This window comes from Hyperolius riggenbachi, chromosome 7, assembly GCF_040937935.1.
Source record: "Hyperolius riggenbachi isolate aHypRig1 chromosome 7, aHypRig1.pri, whole genome shotgun sequence".
Taxonomy (NCBI): domain Eukaryota; kingdom Metazoa; phylum Chordata; class Amphibia; order Anura; family Hyperoliidae; genus Hyperolius; species Hyperolius riggenbachi.
The window spans coordinates 133617616-133645352 of NC_090652.1; the positions used below are offsets into that span (position 1 = coordinate 133617616).

A 27737-nucleotide genomic window follows, 5' to 3' on the forward strand; every position below is an offset into this window, starting at 1 on the left:
TTAAGAACGAACCTACAGTCCCTATCTCGTTCGTTAACCGAGGACTACTTGTATAGATATTTAGTACTGTGCTAAAAAAAATGCTGTATAGTAAGGATGCATTGCAAATAAGGCTGGGACTTATTTTCATATATCATCTAACATCCTGGAAAGCATGTGAATAAAAATAAAATTGGTACTGTATTTGAAGTGACCAACCCTTTGCTTTTCAAACAACATCAATTCTACTAGGTATGCTTGCACTGGTTGTCTGTAGGTTGTTTTAAACATCTAGGAGAATTAACTACACGTCTTCTGTGGATTTAAGGTTGTCTGTAACGATTGATGTCAGCACACAGAGAGAATCTGATTATTGGTGATCTGCAGTATCACCAACAATACAGATATATACCCGATTATTGATGATCTGCAGAATCACCAATAATACAAGTATGACTAACCTCTGGACACCTGATAAAGTGTTTTTTGGTGCAACAGTAGGCTGTCTCCCGTGGGGCGTGAGACGCAGATAACACTGAGCATGGACCACCTGAGGAGCAGGTGGCCCTTGGCTGGATGTGAACTATCTCCTAGGAAAGGGGATAGAGATAACCTGCGAGCCAATGATTCCCTGCAATACTGGGAATCAGACTATACTGCTGCCAAAGGACTCCTAAGGGAGAGAGCCCCTGATTGGACTGCCGAGAGGCCTCTCTGAGGAACAGGAGGTCTCTGCAGCTACCTGACACTCGGCTGGGTAGTGTCACAGGTAGTACAGACAGACTGAACACTCAAGGTATGAGTGACAGCCAGAAAGGTCGGTCAGGCCAGGTCGGCAACACACGAGCAGATAAGGTACAGAGACAGAAGGCTGATTCGGTAACCAGGTGCAGGCAGGGTTTGGCAACAGGTAGGCAGATATGCATAGGTACCGAACCAGAAAGCAGGAGAGAGGTCTAGAGAGCAATTGGTCATAACAGATAAAGCAGAAATCTAATCTAGAGTGTGAGGTCCGTGGTCTCAACACCCAGGAACTGGTCTAAAGTATAACACAGCAATGACACAGTATTCCTAAGCTTGGGTGTGAGGTCCTTGGTCACAACACCCTGGAACTGGTCTAAAGTATAACACAGCAATGACACAGTATTCCTAAGCTTGGGTGTGATGTCCGTGATCACAACACCCTGGAACTGGTCTAAAGTATAACACAGCAATGACACAGTATTCCTAAGCTTGGGTGTGAGGTCCGTGGTCACAACACCCTGGAACTGGTCTAAAGTATAACACAGTAATGACACAAGCGTAATCTGGCTAAGTGTGAATTCCCAGGTCCACCTGGTTCTAACACACTGTGGGATCTGACTATGGTCTGAGTGCTCACACGTATGTATTCGCAACGGCAGACAACCTGAGACTGACCAGCGAGATCTATATATAGTGCAGCGCTCCTCAGCACCACCCAGCGCTACTCAGCCAATGACCGTCTGCGCTGGGATCAGCTGACCAACCTGATCAGCTGATCCCTCTCCTCCTGGCATAAAGGTCCTGCCTCCCAGCGCGCGCGTAGCTCTCCATCTGTGTGCACTAGAAGGCTCAGACAAACCAGACGTATGCTGCTGTGCGGAAACCGCAGGTCTGAACGTGGAGACAGCCGCCCCGCCGTCAGACCGCGCGGCGGCATCTCCGCAATCCTTTACATTGTCTTTATTGTTTTCCGTCTCTTCATGTAATTCAACAGGGCTCTGTGGGGACCATACTGTCTTCTCCAGTGCGCTTTGTTCTTTTCATCTATTCACACAAGATATTTATTTGATTTTTGGTGCAAGTATGGAATCATTGTCCTACCATCATTTTGCAAGTATGGAATCATTGTCCTACCATCATTTTGCAAGTATGGAATCATTGTCCTACCATCATTTTGCAAGTATGGAATCATTGTCCTACCATCATTTTGCAAGTATGGAATCATTGTCCTACCATCATTTTGCAAGTATGGAATCATTGTCCTACCAGCGAATTAATTTGGGACCATTTTCAATACTGCCCAGTGGTATTTCATGCTGGATAATTATCTGCCTAAACTTATCAGCACTGAGGTTAAAATAAGTAAAAACAATTGTAAAAGGAGGATAAGAGGTGGACTTGCCTCAAAGGATAGAGACAACCACAACCGGCCACTATACTTTAGACACTTTGGCCCTTATTCAATTCACTTTTTCTCCTAGGTGATATGTTCACACCATCTCAATAAAATGCCTTTTAAGCAGTCAGCAAGCAAGAAAATACTCAGAATGATTTTCAGAGTACCTTTTCACCTACTCTTTGTAACTTTTCCAATTCCAGAGTGCTGAAAATTTACTTTAAACAGAAGATGAAAAATTATCCCAAGAGAAAACTTGGGAGAAAAAGTTAATTGAATAATGGCCAATGGCCCTTATACAATTCACATTTTCTCCTTGGAGATAATTTTTCATCTTCTGTTTAAATTAACTTGTCTGCAGTTGAAAAAGTATCAACAAGTTGGGGAAACAGTGTTGCCAAAAGTATTCCCTTACTTGCTGGTGGCTTAAAAAGCATTTTACTGATTAGGTGTGAAAATAATCACCAAGGAGAAAAGCTAGGAGAAATAATTGAATTGAATAAGGCCCATGACGACATGTTTTGTGATTGTTCATGACTACATGTTTTGTGAGAGACATGTCAAGTGAAGTGCCTTAAAGTTGCTCATTACTACTGTAAATCCCATTAAGAAATGATATGCAAAACATAATAGCGCATGTTTGTTTTTCCCAATGAGGAGTTCACAGTGCTCAGCTGCTATGGGGCTGTTCACAGTACTGTGTTGTAACTCAGAATCAGAATCATTTATTTCACCAAGTACAAACGGAGGGTTGTACCCCGGAATTGGTTTTGGCTTATACAGGTTCTGGAAAGATGGGGGAGATAATTTCCGAAAGCCAAGAGCCGAGGCTGCCATACTATGGCGCCACCATACTATGGCGTCGCCACTCATCTGTCATCCCTATGGAAAGGTGGGGGGGAGGGAAGTAAAAGTTCAGTAGTGATGACCCAGTCCTTCATAAAAGATGATGAAGATGATGGCTTACGCTGCTGAGAATCCCGATTTGCTGACTTATGACATCTGTCAGTGCTGGCCAAGGTGTTCCAGTTCAAAAGGTGCAGTAGTGTTCATTTCTGTGGTGGGTCCCTACTCCTGGGCAGCATTCAGCAGGGCTGGTCAAGATAATCTGGCTGCCAAAGAAGCGTCTGGCTGCGGCGGCCCTTCCGGTTTAGTGGCTGGCATCATGGAGAGGCTGAACCAGAGGTGTCCCAGCTGTGGTGGAGCAGCAGCAGCTAATGGATGGATGCATATAGCCGGCATCCAGCGAGGCCAAAGGTTTTTCGATCAGCGTGGTGTGTCTTCCTACCTCAGAGGAGCCCTGATCTGAGTAGCAGTGGTGGACTCCTCAAGGCCTGTACCTGCACAGACAACGGTCTCAGGCAGCGGCAAAACTGATCAAATTATTCAAACTCACTGCATGCAAACTTTGTATAAAAGTCTGTGTCCTGTCTCCATTGCAGGTCACAGTCAAAACACGTGCATTATGCAACTGACCACTGGGAACCTAGCCTTAACGTATACATAAAAATATATACGAAAAATACCCGTATGATACATGGATACATATGATCTGGCTTAAAGGACACATGAAGTGAGAGGCCTAAGAGAATATGATAGTCTCTGGTTGTTTGCAATATCTGTTTTCTCTTCTCCCAGTAAATATTAATAGTATGCCAATTTTAGCAAATTATTGACTGTATATGCTCTTTTGGGCAGTTTTTTATATGAAAAATTATCAGACTTAAAGAAAACCTGAACTGAAAATTAAAAGTCAAAATAAACATACTCCCATCATACTTACTTCCTGTATAGTCTACTCCTCGATCTCTTTTTCCTCTCCTGCATCCTGTTTGTCCTCTGTGATCAATGGAATTCTCCGTCCTCCATTTTGAAAATGGCCATTACACCATAACAGCTTTCTGGTCAGCACACAGTTAAACTGTAACATTGCCCACTTGAGCCATAGGGAAACATGGACACATCAGTTCTCCTCTCAGCTGTAACTGACAGCAACTGATATATAACTGACAGCAACTAATATATTTCAGTTCTGACAAAATGTTGTCAGAACTGGAAGGGATCATTGTCAGAAGAAAATGGTGAGCTTCTGAGAGGAACTGATGGCAAGGTAACTATGTAATGTTCATTTGAAGTTACCTCATTTGTTTATTTTAAATAATTTTACTCAGTACAGGTTCCCTTTAACAGATGTTTATGAAATATTTACTGCATTGTTGCCAGTATATCATTTTGTTAATTAGTCTGGTGGTGGTTTTGTGAGGTGACACTCTATGCTGACATACCGTAGTTCTTTTGCACCATTACTGGTTTCTTTCTTTTTTAAATCCTTTTATTTGGGCTTTTCTGTGAGAGCAATGAATTCTTTGTGCTTTGTTACTATGACTCCAAATAAGCAGTTGCCAACTATTCTGCAAACAGTAGTGAGACCCAGTTGGCGGTATAACATTGTTGTTTTCCTTTCCATTTTGAGCAGTTTCTTCGGATTGGTTACATGTAACAAAGGAACTAAAATAGTAATATTTTGTCTGAGCTTTAGTTGTGTTGTGCAAAGCAGGATTTCATATACTTGGAGATTATTCCTAAAAAGTGGTAGTAGTTAGGACAGCAGGCTACATTTAAGGGGAAAATGTGCTAATTTAAACCTTGTGCCACCAAATGGCCTAATTGAAAGGGGTTTCGACTCTTGATGGTTACCCGTAACCTCCAAGTTTCTGTAAATGAGAGAGACGAGGAGCCCAGTGGCGCAATATCGCTGGATAAGGGGGTATATTGAGAATTGTGTGTGTATTTATACTCCCAAGGGTAATTTGCAACACTTGCAACCACCATCAGAGCCTGCGGGACGAAAACCGTCCCCCGCTCGGTGTCCCAGAATTGCTGGTTGGTCACTTTCCTGTATAGTTTTGAGGACACAAGATCTTCACAGCTATAAACCCTGAAGGGTATGGGCTAGTCTAGGAAACACTGGTAGAAGCACCCTTAACCCCCTTGGCGGTATGAAAAGAACCGCCAGGGGGCAGCGCAGCAGTTTTTTTTTAATTATTTTTTTTTTAAATCATGTAGCGAGCCGAGGGCTCGCTACATGATAGCCGCTGCTCAGCGGCATCCCCCCAGCCCCGCCGATCGCCTCCGGCGATAGGCGATCAGGAAATCCCGTTCAAAGAACGGGATTTCCTGGAGGGCTTCCCCCGTCGCCATGGCGACGGGGCGGAATGACGTCACCGACGTCAGCGACGTCGGGACGTCATTGGGAGACCCGATCCACAGCTCGGCGCTGCCTGGCACTGATTAGCCAGGCAGCGCTCGGGGTCTGGGGGGGGGGGCCGCGCGCCGCACCGGATAGCGGCGATCGGGCGCGCGGCGGCGGCGATCGGGGTGCTGGCGCAGCTAGCAAAGTGCTAGCTGCGTCCAGCAAAAAAAAAATTAAGTAAATCGGCCCAGCAGGGCCTGAGCGGCACCCTCCGGCGGCTTACCCCGTGTCACACACGGGGTTACCGCTAAGGAGGTTAATGGATTACTATATACTATTGTTTAGGCAAGGGATGTGCTCACCTTCTTAGGACAAACCAAGTTTAAATTGAAAATTTTTATTCATGCACATAAGACGATGCGTTTCACGGGTTCTGAATCTGCAAAAACCTCCACCAGAAAAAGTTTAACCCAGGCCTCACTTTGTCACATACAAAACTTTATTAATAGAAAATTAGCAGCAATGACATACCATATCAAGAGATTCCAATAAAAACACTAAAAACACTTGGAGACTGGAATACCCTGGCAGCCCCTGCATCCCACGCACGCTCCACATTCATCCATCTACATCATACTGCTGGAAAAGAAGCAATTGCATGTATATATTGTGAACCACAGAGCTCTGGGTAAGCAAACCAAAAGGGGGGGATTCCTCCTACATAACAGTCCTGAGCTTTCCTTGATTTATAATAGCATGAGAAAGTGAGTGACTGGCCAGTCCAGATAAGAGTTAGCAGTGCAAGCTTCAAGTTATAACTCTGGTTGCCATTTATATAGATGAAATTATCACCTCCACATATCAGCCACAATAGAGATGCTTGAAAGCTCAAGTGTCCACTGCATAGCAATAGATCAGATACCAGCGTTCAGCAATGCAAGAATAAGGATAGACATAGGCAGGTTATAGCAGTAATGTTAGTTGCAGCAGCATAATAAGGCAGCGTGTCAAAGCACTTTCTGTTTTGTTCAAAACGAGAAGGGAAAGGGGGAGGACTTCCCCTGTATCTTACATATCCCAGTGGATCTGTGGTAGCCGTTTCTTCAGCTTACATGCCCGCTTTAGCTTCTCACCAATTGGGGATGGTGTATCGTCCGTGCTGTTCGCGCTGGCTTAGCGCATTCATGCAGCAGCATCAGTGATGGCGGCAGAGAACGCTCTCAGAGCGGCGTGGGCTCGTAGCAGTGGGCGAGGCCGGCCTCCTGTAGCTCCTCCCACCTACATGTTTCGCCCAATGGGCTTCATCAGGGTGTGGCTTGTGAAAGAAGGGGATGATCAGACCATTTGTACTCGGGCAGCGATCACCTGACATGCCTGAAGGCGCCATCTTTGTTGTTGGCAGGCATTGCCCATACCTTCATACGTATTATTATATACCTCATTCCAGATTTTTGCATGACTATACAGTTTCATCTTTTGCAAGAGAGAACAAGGGAGAGAAAGAACAAAGGAAGCAAATAAACGAAGAGGTGCTTATTCCATCTTGGAGTTTTTAGCGCTTTTACTTTTTATTTCTTAGAATTCTTAGTTCTTCTGCTCTCAGCACAGGGACAGGCAGCAATAGTAAAGTAAGTGAACTTTCATCCAGCACAATACTCATGCATATCATACCACACACACCTCTCCCCCAGCTTTAATTTTCAATGGTCTATTATCGATTTTTTCCTCCCATCTTCTACATTATCACCAATACATTAATTAAGGTACAGGTATCGCCACAGAACCTTTGTTTTATTCATTATACATGTGCAGTACTACACACAGCACTAAACATTAATACTAGTCCAAAACATTCAGGGACAGGGCTGCATACCTGTCAGATTAGATTGTGCATGGTTCAACATGAGGAGTGGGATTGGATACCGCACAGTTAGTCACCCTAATACGGATCCAAATATACTGAGAAGTTAATCTCAGAGTTAAGACCATTGGGGGTTAATGTATCTATTTTATATATCCACATGGTTTCTCTGCGGAGAAGTTCTCTCTCTACACTTATTTTTCTCGTTCCTTTGGTTATTGATGTCAATACTTTAACCAAACTCCCTTTAAAATTTCCCCCATGGTATTGCTGATAATGTTCTCTCAAGGGTCCATTGTTCTCTTCGTTTTTATTCTTTACATTCGACATGTGTTCTAAAATTCTTGTTTTGAACATTCTGGTGGTCATCCCAATATAGTGTAGGCCACAGGGGCAGGTCACCATGTACACCACCCCCGTGGTCTCACAGTTCATGAACGACTCAATTTTATATTCTCTTTTATGTTCAGTATCCCAAAATGAATTTGTCCTATGTACAAAGGGACATACCTTACATCGCCCACACCTATACATGCCTTTTGGCGGAGGGACAGATCCTAACCAGGTTCTTCTCTCCTCGATCTGTTTTTTATTTTTAAATTCAGAGGTTACAAGTTGATCCTTTAAATTTCTTGCCCGCCTAGCTGTTAACATGGGGACAGATCCCACGATTTCCGCTATTTCAGATGATGCCATCAATATAGGCCAAGCTTTTGTCAACACGGCTCTCAGAGAATCCCAGTGTGAGCCGTATTGAGTTATTATTCTCTCTTTTTTTAGGTCATTTGATCCATCTCTCTTTCCAGGTGCGAGGAGGGTTCCCCGGTCACGGTCTCTTGCCCTTTTCAGACATCTTCTAAGCACCCTATGTGGATAGCCACGGTCCCTAAGACGTGAATATAATTCACGTGATTCCTTCAGAAACTCATCCTCGGATGAGCAGTTCCTCCTTAGACGGAGGAACTGTCCATAGGGGATGTTCCGTACCAGGTGGCTGGGGTGATGGCTGGTGGCGTGGAGTATAGTATTTCCAGCTGTAGGTTTCCTATAAGTAGAACTACAAAGAGCTCCACCCCTGACCGCAATTTTAAGGTCCAGGAATGGGATCTCATGTTCATCGCAAGTATATGTCAGCCGGATATTTTTATCATTATTGTTCAATATTTGTATAAACTCATCTAATTCATTTTTGCTACCACACCACCAGCACATCATCAATAAATCTAATCCAGAGAGCGACGTGGCGCTGGAATGCCTCAAGTACATACACGTCCTTCCTCTCCCAAAGTCCTAAGTGAAGACATGCGTATGCCGGCGCACACGCCGCTCCCATTGATGTTCCAGCCACCTGGCAATAGAACACCCCTCCAAAGAGGAAATAATTTTCCGTCAGAACCAGGCGCAGCATGTCCATTACGAACAGGTTGTGGTCAATTTGGGCAGGATATGCTTCATCAAGGAAAAAGGCCACCGCCTCGAGGCCCACCTGATGGGGAATCGACGTGTACAAGGACTCTACGTCTATCCCCACCAGGAGGGCCCCCGGGGGTGCAGACAAGTCAGAGATGACTCTCAATACATCCCTGGTGTCTTGAACATATGACGGGAGATCCCGTACTAGCATCTTTAGCTTTTGATCGACAAACTGTCCAATTCTCTCTGTCGGACCTCCATTTCCTGACAGGATCGGGCGGCCAGGAGGCCTTTCTTTATTTTTGTGGAGTTTAGGGATCAGATAGAGAGTGGGTCTAATATATTCCTCAATTTTCAAAAACTCAAGTTCTGCCTTGGATAACAAGTGATGCGTTTCACGGGTTCTGGACTGCTTCTTCAGGTCAATAAAAAGTGCCTTAACGACTGATCACTAGTGTGAGCGCCTCTATGAGTATTGGTGATTGTTTAAACTACACACCAACTATCTATGTACTTGTACTTGCTGGATGTCCTGATTGTACAGTGTGTTGAACCACTCCTGTATCTTTGCTTCCCACTATTTGGTTTGTATGATGTACAGCACTACGAAAGATGTTGGTGCATGTAACAGGTATTTCATTACATCTTGTAATTTGACCACGGTTATCCACATTAGACAATTGTTTGGTTGACTAACTTGTCTTGTTGTCTAGTTTGATCTATTTTTAATCATTCATAAAGCTAGTATCTTGTGTCTTTGTATGATTGAATTCATTTACAGTGTGGCATAATTCCCTCTCGATAGTCACTGGCTTTAAATAGACTCCGACCAGTACTGCAAAGTACTTAAAGATGCATACTGTTCTGTAGCTTGTGCTCTCCTCTTTCATTTGATGCCTGAATTCTACACCAAATAGTTTTCGTTCGATTTCAATTTAAAAATTGCGGCTGCCATCTTGGCTATTTTATAACTTCCAGGTCACCCCTGTCTTCACTGAGTGAAGCAGGAAGAGGAAGTGACATGCATGGCCATTGAACAAGTGAATGAAACAGGAGGAGGAAGTTACATGCATGGCCATTGCAAGAGGCTCCTCCAGAGGGGTCATAGCACGACTTTGTTGGAAGTCGTCTGGCCCCATGCATTTTATAGCGGCAATACCAGGGGGAGTTTGGATAAAACAAGGGGCTGGTAAGTGTGCTGACTCACTCAGTTGTTCATGGGTATGCTTAAAGGGATACCCATGAGAGGTGCTCGGAGTCCCTTTAAGGTCCAGCGATAGTGTAGCATATGAGCACCTGTATTCGCAAGATACAATTAATAGATGGGTATCTACCTGCCTGGCCACATGAAAAAAAAACCCTCTTGTCAGTTCAGGAAATGAATGTCTTATCTTCCCCACCTTCTATTCTCTGATATAACTACTGATTTTAGATATGGAGGCATCTTTAACCACTTTATCCACCACCACAGTATATCTACGTCCTCTGTGACTTCATCTACACAAGTCAGTAGATATACGTCTTGCAGCCACAAGTCAGTAGATCTACGTCTTGCAGCAGAAGCAGTGCTGTACAGGATTGGGCTGTCTCCTGTGCACATTTCTGGCACTATCTGATGCAGCACTAATTGGTGAATGGGAATATATGTTTCCTCAGCTAATGAGATTGATTTTTACCATTAAAAATACTTTTATTTTCTCAGTTCATGGTGAAAAATACACTCTGTAGCATTATTTCAGAATAAAATATCTTCACCATAAATTGTGACAGGAACATAATCTAAGTTTTGTGATAAGCGGTAAGAATAGACAAACAAAATTTTGTGTTTTTTATCTACAGTAGCACTTTTTATTTTTAAACTGGAATTGGTAAAACTGAGAAATAATGTGTTTTTTCTATTTTTTTTTCCTTGTTTTCAAATTAAAATTCATAGAAAACAAAATTGTTCGAGGGAAAAAATGGCATACAAAGAAAGCCTAGTTTATTTTGAAAAAAACAATATATATTTCATTTCTGTGTCATAAGTATGGATAAAGTTATTTCTGATTAAATAAGGACATAGCTAAACTGTCAAAACTGCTCTGGTCCATAAGTGGAAAAAATGGTCTGGATGTGAAGTGGTTAAGGACAACTATAAAAAAAATTGTTAAATTTAAAGACCTACATATACATTTCTCCTAGTGTAAAATGCACCATAAATAACTTCTTTTCCTATGCCACTGTCCCTTTGAGAAGGTAGTAAAAACCTGATAGATCTGTCAGGGTTTGGACTAGTCCTTCTCCTCATGGGAGATTATCTGTTATTTCTTTATGTACATAAGCACTTACTGAACTGCAGTTTCTCAGTACAGTTGTCAAAGTAGTGTGCAAATAGGTAGGCTGGATAATGTCTTTGTATAGATTCTTTTCAGAGAGAATCTCCTATAAGGTGATGGGCTAATCCAAAATTTGTCAGATCTGTCAGCTTTTTTACTACTTACTGTAAGTGAAGGCAACATAGGAACATTTGAAGTGCATTTTACTGTGGGAGAAATGTACATTTTATATGTACATTATAAATATTACAGTTTTACATAATAGTAACATTTGAAATTAGAGTGTATGAATACTAAACTTTTCACCTGCTTTACTCAAAAGATAATGAATCAAGCATTTGTTGCACAAAAGTGTGTTTATTGTAATATTTTGTTAAAAAATATCAGTAGGCCCACCTCCCCCAAACATTTCAGTATCTTGGAATCTCCCACTGGGGCTTCCCATTGGTCCAAATATAGACCAGTGAGAATCCTCAGCAGGCATTGTGGGAAACTCTATGAGGAAATTCAAATATGCCTCTACTAGCAAGATAGCTACGGTCAGTTGGTGCAAAATGTATGTCTGCCGGATTATGTATCATCTCCATTGACTTCAGTTTCTAGAAAGTATATTTTATAACAGACTGGCACCAGATGGCCAATTTGAAATGTATCATATATTCTCATAATTCTGTGTGAGTTTTCTATTGATTTGTCTGATGATGTGGCTTATATAAGGTATCAGCTCCTTCATCTACCAACGTAGCAATTTCCTATTACAGTTTTCATTGATAGTTACAGATAACAAATTACATTGACCTAGTTTATCTCTGCCACTGTCTATCTAGCCATTTTTTGTTTTATCTCTTTAATTAAATCCATATTAGAAATGTTTAAATGCAGAGTGAAATGGTCCATTGACATGTAGTAAGCTGTGTCTCATAGATACAGCTCACCTCTCTTACCTTTTTTAGCATCTAAATGGACTTGCTGCAGGAATGACAGGCTCTATTCATGTTAGTGAATGAATTGAACCATCATTGAGATACAATAGAGTTGAGCATTGGCAGTGGCTCCAACAGCCACTGGCTGTTGGACTTCAGGCAGTGGCTGTTGGACAACTTCTCAGAAATTGGTATCTGTGATTGTTGTTGTCCATTTTAGCAATTGTCTTAGTGAGTATGAATTGAATGTGTGGTTTTTTTTTTGTGTTTTTTTGAATGGCATAGGCTTTTCACAATCTACAGGGTGGGCCATTTATATGGATACACATTAATTTGGCCATATGTATGGATACACCATTTTATGTGAATGGTGAAGTTAACAAACAAAACCACCGCTATTGGTCTGACACTAACCCACATTGGATAGCATCCCTCCAAGACTTTTAGAACAAAAAAAATGATGGTATGCTGTGGTATATGGGGTGTATCCATAGATAAGGTGTATCCATATAAATGGCCCTGTACTCTTTCAGATTATTTATCTTACCTTTCTATGAGATTTTATATGAGAATATAGATATTTTTTCTACCATTTAATATACGTCTGTTAGACTGTTTAAGCAGTCTGCCAAGTATTGCCAGGTTGAAACTATTATGGTGTTAAACAACTCCAGTCAGGTGCCTCACACATTTTCCGCATAGCTTAAATTAACAGACAGGAGTGACAATGTCCTCAAACCATCACAAAATACTGGCATGGTGTCAGCCCTTAAAGTGTACCTGAGATGAACTATAAAAAAAATAAATATTTATACACACCTGGGGCTTCCTCCAGCCCCCTTCAACCTGATCGATCCCTCAGCGCCGTCTTCTGCTTCCTGCGTCCTCTGTAAGGGCTCCCAGTAACTTCGGCCTGTCGGCACAGGGGCAGTTCGGTCGTGTGCGCTACACTGTCTCACTCCCACGGCCGGGAGAGTTCTGCGTCTGAGCAGTAGTACTGCGCAGGAGCATAATGCTCCCGGTGATGGCAGCTGGGCATGTGCGTGTGTCTGAGCCAGGCATGCGCATAAAGCCCCAATTGGCCGAAGTTATCGGGAGCCCTTACAGAGGACCCAGGAGGCGGCGGATGGCGCCGATGGAGCGATCTGGCCAAAGGGGGCTGGAGGAAGTCCTAGGTATGTATGAATTTTTTAAAAGTTTATCTCAGGTTCTCTTTGGAGTTGGATAACACTCACCTACAATATTCACTTTGTTCAGTAAAAGGGAACAGAAGTAGCTCATGGTGACCCAGAAGTACTAGGAAAGTAATAGGGGGACTTAAAGAGACCAAAAAGCCCTCCTACTAAAAAGCAATGCTCAGTGTAATTTTCTTTCTTAAAACAGAAGGAACTTGTGATAATTCAGCTGTAAGTGAGCAACTGTGGTTTCCCACCATGCATCACTCCTGAATATGACAATTATCTCTTTATGCCCCTGAAGTTTTAGAAGGAGGGATTTGTCTGTTTTAGTCCCCTATACTTTCCTAACGGTTCTGGGTCACAATGAGCTACTTGGGTATTTTGTTGTACTGGTACAAGCCCTATTTCATAGAGCCACATCAATCCATGCCTTGCACTGATGAGTACCTGAAAGTAAGAAACCGGCTGTCTGCATGTTTTGTTGATGTGACTGTAAAATGTATAAGCTATAGGCTCACTATACACCAGTGGTTCTGGATGTGAGCATGGCATCAGGAGCATACAGAGATGATTAGCATATTCAGGAGTGCTGCATCATGGGAAACCACAGTTGCTTGCTTCAATAATGGCCAAATTCTTCTTTTCTTCCTGTAAAATGTATATCCACTTTATCAAATAAAGAAAAAGTAAATCCATTTCTAATGATATAGTTTAAATATTGTACAGCTACACATTGTATTGTAATGTTTAATTGTATTAAACAAACATACCTGTGGTTACTCTGGTGTTTTCTTAGGTCACTGATTAGTAGTTCTGCTTGTTTCAGGGTACTGTATACTTTGCTTTTGCCCTCATTTGCTAATGGAAGTTATTGCTCCAGACATCACATATGCACAGCCAGAATCTTTCTGGATGCATGGAATTAAGATGTCACGACAGTGTAACAGGCATTTAAATGGATACAGTAGGTTTTACTTTAAGCGCAGACTTATGAACCAATGAGACAAAGACAAAAGAGAGCAGTGGTTTCCACCATATTTCTAAAAACCTAAAGGGAACCTAAACTGATAGTTTAAAAAATGAGTTTAACTTACCTGGGACTTCTACCAGCCCCCTGCAGCCGCCCTGTACCCACGCCGTCACAGAGCAATCCTCCGGACCCCCGCAGCGGCTGAGTTTGGATTTTGGCATCTGGTCCAGTCAATGGCCACTGCGCCTGTGTGACCCAGGATGTGTGCATCCTCAATCATGCTCCTGTCGTATGGAACAAATTCTCAATCGGGGCCAAGTCGATTGTTAAGATTTAACATTTATTGTCTCAAATGAAGTAATGTAACTATAGCGACCGTTGGGGAACCAGTCAATCCCCTTCTGCAGATTAGCACAGAGGAGCAGTTCAAAATTTACCTACTCCAGTGCTGCTTCAGGACTCCTCTAATCTTCCTGACAGCCACATGATCTATGCCAGGGCCGTGCAGAGTGTCCTTAACTGGAGGGTGCTCAAATTTAAAAGAGGAACCTTGCAATGCTTCCCCCCCCCCTGCAGGCCCCACCCCCCTCATCCTCATTTTTGGCTGGTGGGTATTGTGGGTGCTGAATGCAGATGCTGGGTGCCATGTGGGTTCTGGGTGTGAGTACAGAGTGTCATGTGGGTTCTGGCTGTGGGTGGGTATCGAGTGTCATACGGGTGTTGATTGCGCGTATTTAGTGCTATGTGAGATCTGGGTGCATGTACTGGATGGCATGTGGGTGCTGGGTGCAGGTACTGGGTGTGACATGGGTGCGAATACTTGGCCCCATGCCTGTATTGGGTGCTAGCTATGGGTGGGCTTTGGCCATTACATGGGTTTTGAATGCAGAGACTTTGGGTGCAGGGACTGGTTAAGTAGGTGCTTGGTGCAGATAGTGGGGGCCATGTGAATGTTGTGTGCATGTGTGAATACTGGGTGCAATGTCAGGTCTGGGTGCAGGTACTTGAGGCCATGTGAGTGTGAGTACTGGGTGCCAGCTATGGGGAGAAGGGGTGGATGTTGGGAGAAGTAGAGGTCAGTGTGGGTGCTGCAGGAAGGGGAAGTCATTAGAGGTGCTGGGGGAGGGAGAGGTCAGTTTAGGTGCTGGAGGAGGTCACTATGGGTGCTCCTGGGGATAAGAAGGGTACTGCTGGGGACAGGAAGTGTGCTGCTGGGGGAGGGAAATTCAATGTAGGTGCTGGGGGAGGGAGGGATCAATGTGGGTGCTGGGAGAGGCAAGATCACTGCAGTTCTAATGCTGGGGTGGGAGAGGTCAGTATGGATCCTTGGTGGGAGAGGTCCCTGTAGGTGCAAGGTTGAGGGAGAGGTCACTGTGGATGCTGGGGGAGGGAGAGGTCACTGCTGTCAGAGAGACACTATCTATCCTGCTCCCACACAGCTGTGGGGATGGTTACACTAGAATTCCTGTATGGCACCTCTTTACTCTAAAGTGCCCCAGATGGGGAGGAGCTTGCTGCGGGTGTGGGTGGGGCTTCCAGAGGAGTACACTGGGTATAGTGTTTCTGGCTGAAACATTGTCAGTTTGAGCTGGAGTGCAGCAACATGAAGTACATGGAACCCCCAGCGAGATTAGCATTGGGCACCCTCTTGGGATCCCAACCCACTTGTACGGCCTTATATAACACACACACACACCTTTCCCCCTCTACCCCCATTGCAGAGTAGCGCAATAGAGTAGTGCAATATTTACCTGCTCCAGCAATACATTGGGTCTCTTCTGTTCTTTCTAGCAGCTGCACGCTCTGTGCTTCCATACAGACAGTTCCTGATCATGTCGCATGCATTCGGAGCCAGAAGTATGCTGCAGCATAGAGCAGGCATGTGGGGGAGGGGGATGGACTTGGGCTTTGGGTGTCTAAGCACCCCCTCCTCTTTAAATTCCCATAAAAAGGCCTTTTTGGCTGTAAAAACAAAGCCCTGTCTCCGGCCGTGATAAGCTCCGCCACTTCCACTCCCAGGTGTGTGTGTGTGTGTGTGTGTTTTATATAAGGCCGTACAAGGGGGTTGGGATCCCAAGAGGGTGTCCAATGCAAATCTCGCTGGGGTTCCATGTACTTCATGTTGCTGTGCTTCAGCTCAAACTGACAATGTTTCAGCAAGAAACACTGTAACCAGTGTACTCCTCTGGAAGGGAAGGCATTGTGCTTTTACTGCTTACAATGATGCAGTTGAAGCGCTCGAGGACAACATAAAATGGCAAGGAGAGCCGCATTTGGGCCTTGAGTTCGGACTAGAGAAACCTTTGCACCTGGATATAAGTATTTTTGTTTTAGATCTGTATTTTCAATCGGCCTGTTTTAAAACAAAGCAAATAAAACCATCATGCAGTTAGGCGAAAATATCCTCCTGTATGCAGGCTGCAGTATGTCATGGGAGTTTTGGTTAGAGGAAGGCACAGCAGGAGATGGATGGAGATTTCCATACTGCGCTATGTCCGCAGGGCCTTTATGTAAGCAGAGATTGCTGTTCTAGAGATCATTCTGTAAGGTTCCTGCAGAGAGCTGATACCATCTCTGTTCATCCATCATTTTACTCTTGCTTTTACGAATGGTGGGATGTTATTTCTTTTAGCACAGTTCATCACTGTATTTTCACAACCCTCATGTCACATTTGCTAGATCTTAAAGGGGAACTCTGCAAACTACCCAAACCTTTGTGTATACATAGTTAAAGTGTAGCCAAAGCTCACAAAATCACATACTTACCTAAGAAGAGGGAAGTTTCTGAATCCCATAGAGGCTTCCCACTACATTCTCCGGTTCCCTGTTGCCACTTGTGGACCCTCCAAAGATAACCGACAATGGCTCGTCAGTAATCTAATTGGAGCTGCACTCCTCCTCAAGCACAAGCGTGGTCATACTGCGCCTGTATGAGTATGACCATGCCTGCACAGTAAGTTAGAGCCACTCATGCACAAGCAGCTCCATGCTACTTTGCAGGCACCTGTGCTTGGCCCTGAAAAGGGTGGTGGGCCCGATCAGCTGGAGAGTCCTGGGCAGCGGACAAGGGAACAGCATGGTAAGACTCTATAGGAGCCAAATGGTTCATAAGAGGATAGGAACAAGCACCACTAACAATAGTACATGATTAGTAAAGTCTAGGCGTGGAGCCAAAGGCTTCCCTTTCCTAGGGTATGTATGGGTTTCTGAACCGAAGCTTCTGCTTGGCTTGGTAGTTTGAAAAATAATCTTAGCCAGTACCTTAAAGCCCAACTTCAGACTCCCATTTCTTTCCATGTATAAGATGGCAAATTTGCATTAATTTGAATTGCTCAAAGTTTTGTATTTTGTAATTATTGAAAGTACCTGGCTGGCTAAGTCCATTCATCTTTTCTTGATTAGATGTGTCATTGTATTGGACCGACCAGGCCTCTGGTTACTGTCCAAACCCCACCCCATACCATCATCACCCACACAAAGCTAATTTCTCCCTGTGAGCACATAAATGATCACCTGACCTATACCTCCTCCTACCTATGTTACTGAGAGATTAACTTTGTGTCCAGCAGTACAGCTCAGCAGATCTTACCTCCTAATCTCGTCTCAGAGTGTAAGAATGCATTTAACTGTTTTCACTCCCTCCGCAAAGCATTTATAAATGGTTATAAAAGAGCAGCAAGAAATGGATTCTTGTTGCAGATAGGGTGTGGTGACGGCCTGGTAATTTTGGCGCAGGGTGTGTTGAATGATGTTTCATCCCAATGCCACACAAATTCGGGGGTGTTAATTACTATTCCCCCTCCGAGTCATAGCAGCTTGGAGGGAGAAGTAATTCGGGGTCCGGCAACCGCCAGATCCCCGAATTACCCATGCGTGGGGCGCAGCATTACTGCTACAGCCACGCCAAGATTTGGCGCTACGAAGTGCCAAAAAACCCTTCCTCAGGGTTACATATAGCTTCTATACATACACTGGGGAAGTTGTGGTTTGGGCTAAGTGCTTTATTACACACTGAGCAGGAAGGGATCTCTTAACAAAATAGGTAAGAAGTGGGTTCAAGTGAATGTCCTTTGCTGTGGAGTAAGAGATCTACAAGGAATGCCTCACAACTATCAGTGTCTGAATTTTTCCTGGGTCACATGTCTGACTTTTCCACAGGGAATTTCTTTGGAATGGATGCATCAAATAATACAAATGATGTAATTGCATAGGCGCCCTGTTAGCCTTTATTAATCACGAAAAATCTGAGAGGATGAACTAGGGCTTTAAAAAAGATTTTGGACTTTTGTTCACATAATTGGCTGCTTCTTGAATAGAAAGATCTAGTTATATGTGGACATTTTCACAAGGTAGAGCCCATCTAATCCACCCAGTCAGCACAGGAGAGCTACAGCACACTATGCTGAAATTATTTAGCTTGCAGAACGGAAGTAGAAGACTACTGATATGCAGAATCTGCTAGAAATAAAATAAAAAGGCTTCAGGCATTTGGTTTCCTCCATAAAGGATCACACAAGAATGTGGGGAGAGGTGCTCACAAGTCAGGGAAGCTAGCACTAGAACAAGTAGTTCCATAATACCAGAGCAGATTTGTCCACCAGGCAACCTATGCAGGTGCAAATCACCTAATAGGTATCAAGGGGCCCACCTGCTGCCTTCTTTGACCTTTCTTCACTTCAGCTTACCAAAATAACCACAAAGGAGCCCCAAATCTACTACCTTGCCTAGTGCCCCACTACATCTCAATCCATCTCTGCATAATACTGTACTGGTTTTACACTCATTGTTCAAGTTCAACTCTTCAAGGAGGGTAATTGCTCATGCATAAAAACTTGTCAAATTCTTCAAAATGTAAAGAGTAGTAAGGATGCAATGATAAAACCTGTCGTGTGAATCTCAGCCTTGGTTATGCAAGGTTCAGCAGGTAACTCATTATACGTTTTATACGCCAACCGCCTCAACAAAACAGCCGTGGCATTTTTTGCTCAAAGTGTTTCTGAGCTCTGTGGCCACCCTCAACTGGGTTGCTTTGGCCCCCAGCTCCTCCCCCCCAGTGTAGGTGAGGTTGACCACAGAGCTTCTGAAACACTTCAGGCAGCCAAGGAGGGGGAGGAGTTTCAGGTGTATAATGATTTATGGGAGAGCGGGTAGGTTGCTACTAACCCTGGCACCGGCTAATACTTGCATAGCTAAGGCTTCCTTCCGCAGAGGTTTACATTACATGATTAATTTACAATCGTGGTCCTCTTTAATTTTTAAACCATGATGACATCAGGCAGGCCTATCATAAAAAAATAATACATCATTTAAAGCACCGCATTCACAGTCATTAAAACAATTATAAAAATGAAAAAAAATATATATGTATAAAGTTCTCAAAACGCATCTAAGATGCACGGAAGTGCACACACAACTGTACATACAACTGGGTAAAAGGCATATGGATTTTTATGTGCACCTATTAAATTGTGTACTATGTGCCATCAGTTAAAAGAAGTCCTCTGTGGTCTAGTTCCCGCAGTGTAATTGGGTTGAAAGCTGAGCCATCATACTAATTATTATCTTGGAAGTCCATAGAGCACAACATACCTAATTATGGCAAGATCATTTAGTGGTGATGTAGACACTGATAGCATTTGGATTACTGCTTGTCTAGCCTCAATAGCCAGTAGACAGGAACTCTAAAGTTCAGAAAAAATTAATGTTTTGCAAAGTTTAGTGGTACTTAAAGGGGAACTTTTGCAAAAATGGGAAAACATAAATCAATACATTGCAAGTTAAATACATTAGAAGTTAAAAATAGTGGAGAGATCAATAAATTATTGATATTTACCATGTACATTAGTTTATATTGTTTGATCAACATTCAGCTTGCACTTAATCATCTTTTTACCTGGCAGACATGAAAAACTAGACTGCACCAAGTGCCATTATCTATCCACACCACCTAACAATGTGATAGGCTAAAAGGTTGTCTTTTTATAGTTATAGATATGCACAGCGGGCAATGCACAGCGGGCAATTCTGGTTGCTTGGCAGTTGAAAACGGCCGTTATTTTCCCACAGTGCAACGAGGCTCCCACAGTGTGATGTCAGGACCTAGGTGCTTACATCACAATGTAGGGAGGGGTTTCACCACAATATCAGCCATACAGATGTCCCTGATGATCTATTAAGGTAAAGATTTCTCATGGGAAAAGAGGTATTCGCTACTGATTGGGATGAAGTTCAATTGTTGGTTACAGTTCCTCTTTAAGTCATGAACAGTAAAGGCCCGTTCCCACCACACGATTTTCCCGATTTTTCTTTTTTCCGTTGACCGGCAATTTTTTGAGCAACAAGCAGTCGTTTGTGCGATCTCCCGACATGGGTACAGGCGGGAAATCACGCGAATGGGGTTTAGCGACACACATCGATAACAACCATCACAGCGGATCGGATCTTTAAGATTCCTGACAACTCCGCGCAAAGTATTGTGATTGATTGACTTCCTGTTGCGACCCTCCAGGGCCCTAAAGAGCTCACAAACTCAGAAAATTGGAGGTGTACATTTGTTGTATTGTGGGAGCAAATTGGAAGTGTACATTCAGTGTCCCAGGGACCTCATAACTGAAGTTTATATTGCAACCGCAATTTGCATTGCGGTCTATGGCGCATGCAAAAGGTGCCTTATGCGCTAAAAATGCCTGCTTGGAGTTCCCGGAGCAAACTTATGCAGACATGGGGAGAACACGCAATCTCCATGCATATGGCATTCTGGACCAGATTTGAACTTGGGACAACATCCTAGCTAGCATCCTAGCAATTACATAAACAATTAGGATGTAAATAATACACAGCTGCACTCATCAGGTAACACTGGACAACACATTTTTAAAAAAGTGTTCTTGAAAAGAAATTGGTGATTTTGACAGACCCCTTTAATTATGAACAATAAGAGCATTTTCAACTGAATGTATAATGTAGGAACTTTGAGAACACGATGATACTTATATATCAATGGTATCATGTAATGTAATATAATATATAACTCTACATAAATGATGGTTTAATATGAGCAATATATCTGCTTAAGACAGGTTCTCAAACTGGGTGCTGCGGCTTTGCTTCGAGCACCTCCCAGGGGTGCCTCAGCATGCATCCCCATCCTTTGTGCATTGCCATCAGGTAATGCAACTGCACATTGATATACAATGTCATTGACCAGGGATGCTTCCTAATGGGGATCACTGACTACTTAAAGGGGAAATGACTACTTAAAGCATTACTAGATACATGAGAGTAGGTAAATGCTGCCTAATGAGCACCACTATCTACTTGGGGAGGGGAAAGGGGTGCTACTAATTGGGGGGGGGGGGTGTTATCACTGAAACTTGGAGGGGGGATGATGCCTAATAAGCATCACTAGCTACTTGGAGGGGGTGCTGCCTAATAAAGGTCATAACAGCATTTTGGTAAATGTTTTAGCACAGGGGTGCTTTGAAAAGAATGTAATGCCATCAAGGTGCCCTTACCCCAAAAAGTTTGAGAACCACTGGGTTAAGATATGGCCTGAATTTATACTGAGAAAGTGTAAAATATACTTTTTTGTTAAAATGGTATGTCTTACACACTTTTTAGGCCCGGGGCCCACTATGATTTGATAATGGTGAGACACCGCCATTTTGTGTGAGATTCCCAGAGCGATCATGAAAGAATGCGATTTGTCCCTGCATTCCTTCAATGCAATCGCTCCAAAAAAGCTGCATGCAGTGCGATCACAACACTGTAGTGGAAGCACCCTCAGAGGGTTCCACTGTTGCAGCACTTTTATATCAGCACATAAGATACAGATGAAAGTTTTGATGAAGCAGAAAATGTCATTTTGCATTCTAGTGTAAAACTTTTGTGTTGTGACATTTACCCAGTTTCAAGGGCAGCTCCAGGAATTTTTTATTGAGGGTGCTAAGCAGGTACCAGGTCCACTGGTGAGGTAACTAGACAAGACAAATAACATTTATATCACACTTTTCTCCTGGCAGACTCAAAGCGCCAGAGCTGCACCCACTAGGACGTGCTCTATAGACAGTAGCAGTGTTAGGGAGTTTTGCCCAAGGTCTCCTACTGAATAGGTGCTGGCTTTCTGAACAGGAAGAGCCACGTTTTAAACCCTGGTCTCCTGTGTCAGAGGCAGAGCCCTCAACCAGCACACTATCCAGCCACCAGATAGGCAGATGGGTACCTGCGGCAGCTTACCGCAGCGAAAAGTGTGTGGGAGCCCTCCTTCCCCCTTTTTAGATAACCAAAGGAGAGATGACCTCATTGCTGGAACGTCAGAGCCGGTGAGTCTAATGCAGCTATTAATGCTTCTGCTTGCACTCTGTAGAGGGACGAGGGAGAGAAGTGTGGCGAATCGGATGGCCAGCAAGCCGAATCTTATGTACGAAGGGGTGCTTTGCTGGTGCTATAACAAGTGGCTTAGGGGTGCTATACGTGTACCATACACCCCCCCCCCCCAATCTCCCCCAGGCGGGGCAACCCCGGAATTGCATAGTTTTCTGCGATCCACATCAAAAACTCTATCAGAGTCACCAAAAATTAATTCAGGAAGCAAAAAAAAAAAAAATTGTTATCCAGTGTAGTGCATTGTACCTAAAAACGCCCCCACATTACATACATATATATTGGAACTGGAACACACTAGGCGAGACAACCCTGTGCTTTCAAGGTTATGATTTACATAACTATTTTATTTCTGATGCTGTCACATTCTTTTTCAAATACAAGTGGTTTAGCGAGACATGTTGGCACAGCTGTTCAAATATGGATATTTACTTGCACTGCCAATGCAAATATATTAGGCTTAGATCAGACTAGAATTAAATGGCGGTATTATGACAAATGTTAAGCTTCTTCGAATGTGATTCTATTCAAGCTACCAGTGTAGGTCCTTTGGCTATAACACTCAGTCATTTATTAGTGTTTCCATATAGCTGTACATTTATCTCTAAAATTTCTATTACATTGTTTGTCTTTTCACTGTTTTTTATTACACTATGTAACTTGAGGTCTTGTTACTACGGGGACATCACTGTGGACTTGGGATCTTTGTCAAGAGTCACAGAGGTATTAAAACCATAATTGTTGATGAGCTAGTTGATGATTGAACAATATTTTGTAAAGTTAACAAGAATGTTCTGGGTGTTTTAGGCTTCTGTATTGACCGTGGTAGTCTGTGTCATGTCAGAAAATCTAATAACTTCCAGCAGAATCTTGATGCAGTCTTGTTTGTTTTTTTTTTTTTTCATTTATATAGTTCAAATAGAGCTGTGGAGGTTCTGCCTAAAGACACTCAGACGTTGCTAATTAGTACAAATACAATTTTCCCTGATTTTATTAGGATTATATATGCCCCGTATACACTGATTCCTAAAGAGGCCCAACACTTGTGATTTCTTTTTTTTATACTTTTAATGAAGTTCTGAATTACATTGTTTGCATATAAAAGAAGCATGCCTGTATTCTCACTGTGGTGTATACAGGGATGTAACAATAGTCCAACAATCACTGTGGTGATAGTGGGAGGGCTAAGGTGGGCTGCTCCTATGTGGACTTGCCGAGCATGATACTTTACCTGCTTCCAGTGACAGGACAGGTCTTCACTCCCCTCTCCAGTGTAGCTGCATGCCGTTCTGCCTGTCTCCTTGCAATTTCTGATGCATGACATGCCGGGATAAGAGCCCAGCCAAGAACATAGACTGCATGTAGCGAAGCTGCACTGAGGAGAAAGGACCTGTCCCGCCACTGGAAGCAGGTAAAGTATCACGCTCTGCTGCCACTACTCTGTTATATCTTATGGGGAGGGGGTTGGGAGAGACACAGACTACTAACGGAGACTCAAATTTTAATAATTATGTTCCTATTCTGAGTTCTGTGTGCGTGGTGGTGAGGGAGCTACTTATAAGGAACCCTGAGTGAGAGACGTATGGAGGCTGTGTCTAGTTCATTGGTACCGAAAAGGAACGAATGGGGAAAGCTCTTAACATAAGGAAGCAGTGTTCTCCCCAGGCTCTTTTAGCTGGATGCTCCACCTGGCTAATTTTGGTGAGTACTTGGCTGTCATCGGCTCACTTCCTCCTCCTATGTTGTAAGTAGAGTTGTGCCAGTCCTGTATTCCCCCCTCGCACCCCAACGGGCTACTTTTTCATGCCACCCGGCTGGAAAAAAATTCTGTGGAGGACACTGAGGAAGTGAGGAGTTCTAATGCTTTTGTAGACCCTTTACTAGTATGCATTGCCTCTCTAAAAATCTCTGAATATGTCATGTGAGCTTAATGTTATGGTAAAGATGTCTTAAATATCACACTATTGCTAGGAGTCCATCTCTACTTCAGGCTATCATTTAGAAGAAATCTATTTTCTCCCATATTGGTTATGTTCCGTTACTTGTTTGCAATACTCATTGTGCCGTTTATGAACTGTAGCTTATAACATTGCGTTGTTTTGTTCATACAGGAATCATAGGGTGCTCATCTCGCCGTTACATCCCATCTGTGAAGCAAGAGTGGGAAAATGGCATCCATGCTGCTGAGTAGACATGTGACGCAGGCCCTGCAGCAAAACTCCAGATCCCTTGTGCCATGTAAGTAACATTTTCATTTCTTCTGCCAGCTGGAGGTGTAATGTAGCTGTTGCTAGTTTTGACATCCCTGGAAATATATATTGACATTGTTGCAGACCATCTTGCCCCAGTGAAGGTTGGTGATTATTTTCTGCTAATGCTATGATGATCATCGCATCACAATCACTATTATTGTACTGACATCCTATGGCTATGGAGTCAGTACAAGAATCATTCGACGCCTCAGTTTATGCAGGGCCGGTTTAAGGGGCCCTGGCGCAAACTGAAGTGGGGGCCTGTTCCCCCCCCCCCACCACCATTACCCTACTGCTCCCCAGGGCCCTGCATGTGTAGCAGCAGCAGTAATGTCTCACCTGTCCCGGGACTGTGGCGAGCGGCGGCTGCACAGTCCAAGCATTCTTTGCCACGCAGTCTGCTTCCTGCTCTATGACCAGGTGCGTGTTTACACATAACATACGCCAGGTCTTAGAGTAGGCGGCAGACAGTGTGGCTAGAGTGCATAAGCTGTGCAGCCACCACCCGCCAGGACAAGTGAGAAATTACTGTGGTTTCTAAACATGCAGGGGCCTGGGGAGCAGAGTAAGGTGAGCAGCATTTAGCAGGGTCAGTGGCGCAGGGCCCCTGCGGAGGCCGGGGCCCTGGGGCAATTGCCCCCTTTGCCTCTATGGCAGTGGCGGCCCTGAGTTTATAAAACTCCAAATCCAGATGCCCAAAATTGCTCCGACTCCTTGACTCTGAAGTATAATACTCACCAGGGCTTTGAGTTGGTATAAAAATCATCTGACTCTGACTCCTTAGTTTTTTGACACTTCCGATTCCAGGTACCCAAAATTGTTCCGACTCCACAGCTCCTGTGAGAACTTACTTTGCATCTGTCCTCTGTGCGTATTTTTCGGTGCTAGGGATGAAAGGAAGATTTTGCATATGCAGCAATTCTGGGCATTGGTTCCCAGGCCAGCATACATACAAAAGAGGGAGGCACAGAATTTTGGGCTCCAAATTAACTATTTTATATTACAGATAGTAGGATATGGATATTTTTACCAATATTCTACTATCAACTTCTATAACCTTACACTAACCTTCCACTATACAGTATATGCCTAAAGTTAGCCTACCCCCACCTACTCCTAACACTCACTTCCCTCTGCCCACTTCTAACGCTAACTTCCCTTTACCTATGCCTAACATTAACCTCTTCTACCTGTAAATCTGTACCCCTGCCACTTTCTTTGCCGCTATTTGGAGTTATACATTGTACCTGAACTCCATGCACTCCAAATAGCTCCCCTGCAACGTTAGTTGGAGTTTGGTTGTGTTATAGTCGACCGACGGTGCCGACATTGTCCACCATGCACTGCCATAGCCGCAATTTACATTGCGGGCTATGGCAGCGCCCAAGTTTCCAGGCATGCTGTGTGTTCACATTGTCAGCTTCGCCCATGCCAACCTATATGGCACCAAAGGTTGAAGATATCCTGTAGTATGTAGGGCTTCTAGTTGCAGCCATTATCATTCCTATAGTATTTGTTTTAATAGCTATAGACATAGCCTAAGGAGTCCACTGAGAACAAGTAACAAACTTGTAAGGAAGTGGCCCACAGCATACTATCTTGGCGCGGTGCTTGGCCTCTGTGAAGTGTTTGTGTTCGAATTTAGCATAACTAGTTCAGAACACCCGAATACTGCCACACCAGGGGCAAACCCAGGATTTTCAAGAGGGGGATTCCTGAAAGGTCTCCCTCAGCCATGCACAATACAGTATCATAATATGGTAGGACATCATGCTGGGTAAACGTAATCCAATTTCCCGTCCGACTAACAGGATCTGACAATTATTTCCTAAATGTCCGTCTGCTCCCGATCGACAACGGGATCCATCAGGAGCAGTTTGGATACAGATAATGAGGACAGCTGACATTGGTAAGGAAGGGGAAAGTGAAGCATTCACACAGCAGTGCACAGGGCTGTGTTCATTCCTGACTATTAAATTCCCCAGAGTTGTTCCATGCTCTGTACACACACTGCTGCCCCATGCTCTGTACACACACTGCTGCAACATCCTAAACTGTAGCAGGGAAAGTTAAGGGGCAGTGCTGTGAGGATACCTGCAGATATTCTGGTGTCTCCATTTGTGCCTGTCCCCAGACAGGGCAATGGCCCTGGTCTGGGGGGATTCTGGGCAGCTGTAATTCCCCCCCCCCCCCCCCCCCCGCGTTTGCCTATGCACACACCCCTCTTTAGCACCATTCCGTCCGCCCCCGTGGACAGGGTCAGGGTGAGTTCACTACCTGCACTTCATGAAGCCTCTCACAAAACTCTGACACTTACTTCCTGTGCAATGAAGTGCAGGTAGTAAACTCCCCCTAACCCTATCCACTTGTTTGATACGGAATGGTATTATGAGGAAATTTACATGGTCGAGGTGGTTGTTGCATGCGGTTTTATTTTGTGTTGTTATGCTGCACTTTTGAGAAAATGATAATATAGTCAATGGCCAACCTAATTAATTTTTTTTTTTTAAAAGCAACATGAGTACTGATGGTATTTTTGTGTCAACATTCCAGGCCAGTGGTGGTCTGGGAACTAACAAAATTGGTAGACTGTATGTGCAGCTACAAATTGTGTCATTACTGTATTAGGGAAGGTCAGTTAGATGCCAATAAATCCAAGTTGATGTATTATTTATGCAAATTTTGTGATTGCATCACTTTCACGCTGTATACATTTGAACACAATATGTCAACAAAAAGAGGGGAAGAGAAAAGGAAAGGATTTTTTTCAATGCACCAAATTACAGTTTCTCAATAGTATAATAGTAATAATCGACTCCCAGTAATAATATTTATTTATTAGTAAGGTTAACAGTGCCACTATATAATCCAAATATATAATTGCTCCCAGTATAGGTTAGCTAGGTAGGTGCACCCAGTATAGGTAGACCGGCATAGGTGCATCCAGCATAGGCTAGGTAGGTGCCCCCAATATAGGTAGGCAGGCATAGATGCATCAAGTATAGGTTAGCTAGGTAGGTGCACCCAGAATAGGTAGACCGGCATAGGTGCATCCAGCATAGGCTAGGTAGGTGCCCCCAATATAGGTAGGCAGGCATAGATGCATCAAGTATAGGTTAGCTAGGTAGGTG

General features: G+C 43.7%; 1 protein-coding gene across 2 annotated transcripts in view; it reads left to right on the plus strand.

The window, feature by feature from the left end:
* ABAT (4-aminobutyrate aminotransferase) overlaps positions 1–27737 on the plus strand; it is a 211214-nt gene that overhangs the window by 69169 nt on the left and 114308 nt on the right. Inside the window, exons 1-2 of one of the 2 annotated variants that reach the window (XM_068246832.1) lie at positions 23034–23077; positions 24466–24592. In XM_068246832.1, the coding sequence (XP_068102933.1) occupies positions 24523–24592 (70 nt within the window). In that variant the 5' untranslated portion in view covers positions 23034–23077; positions 24466–24522. Of the gene's footprint in view, positions 1–23033; positions 23078–24465; positions 24593–27737 lie in introns of those variants that run through there. The other variant, XM_068246831.1, reaches the window with a different exon arrangement.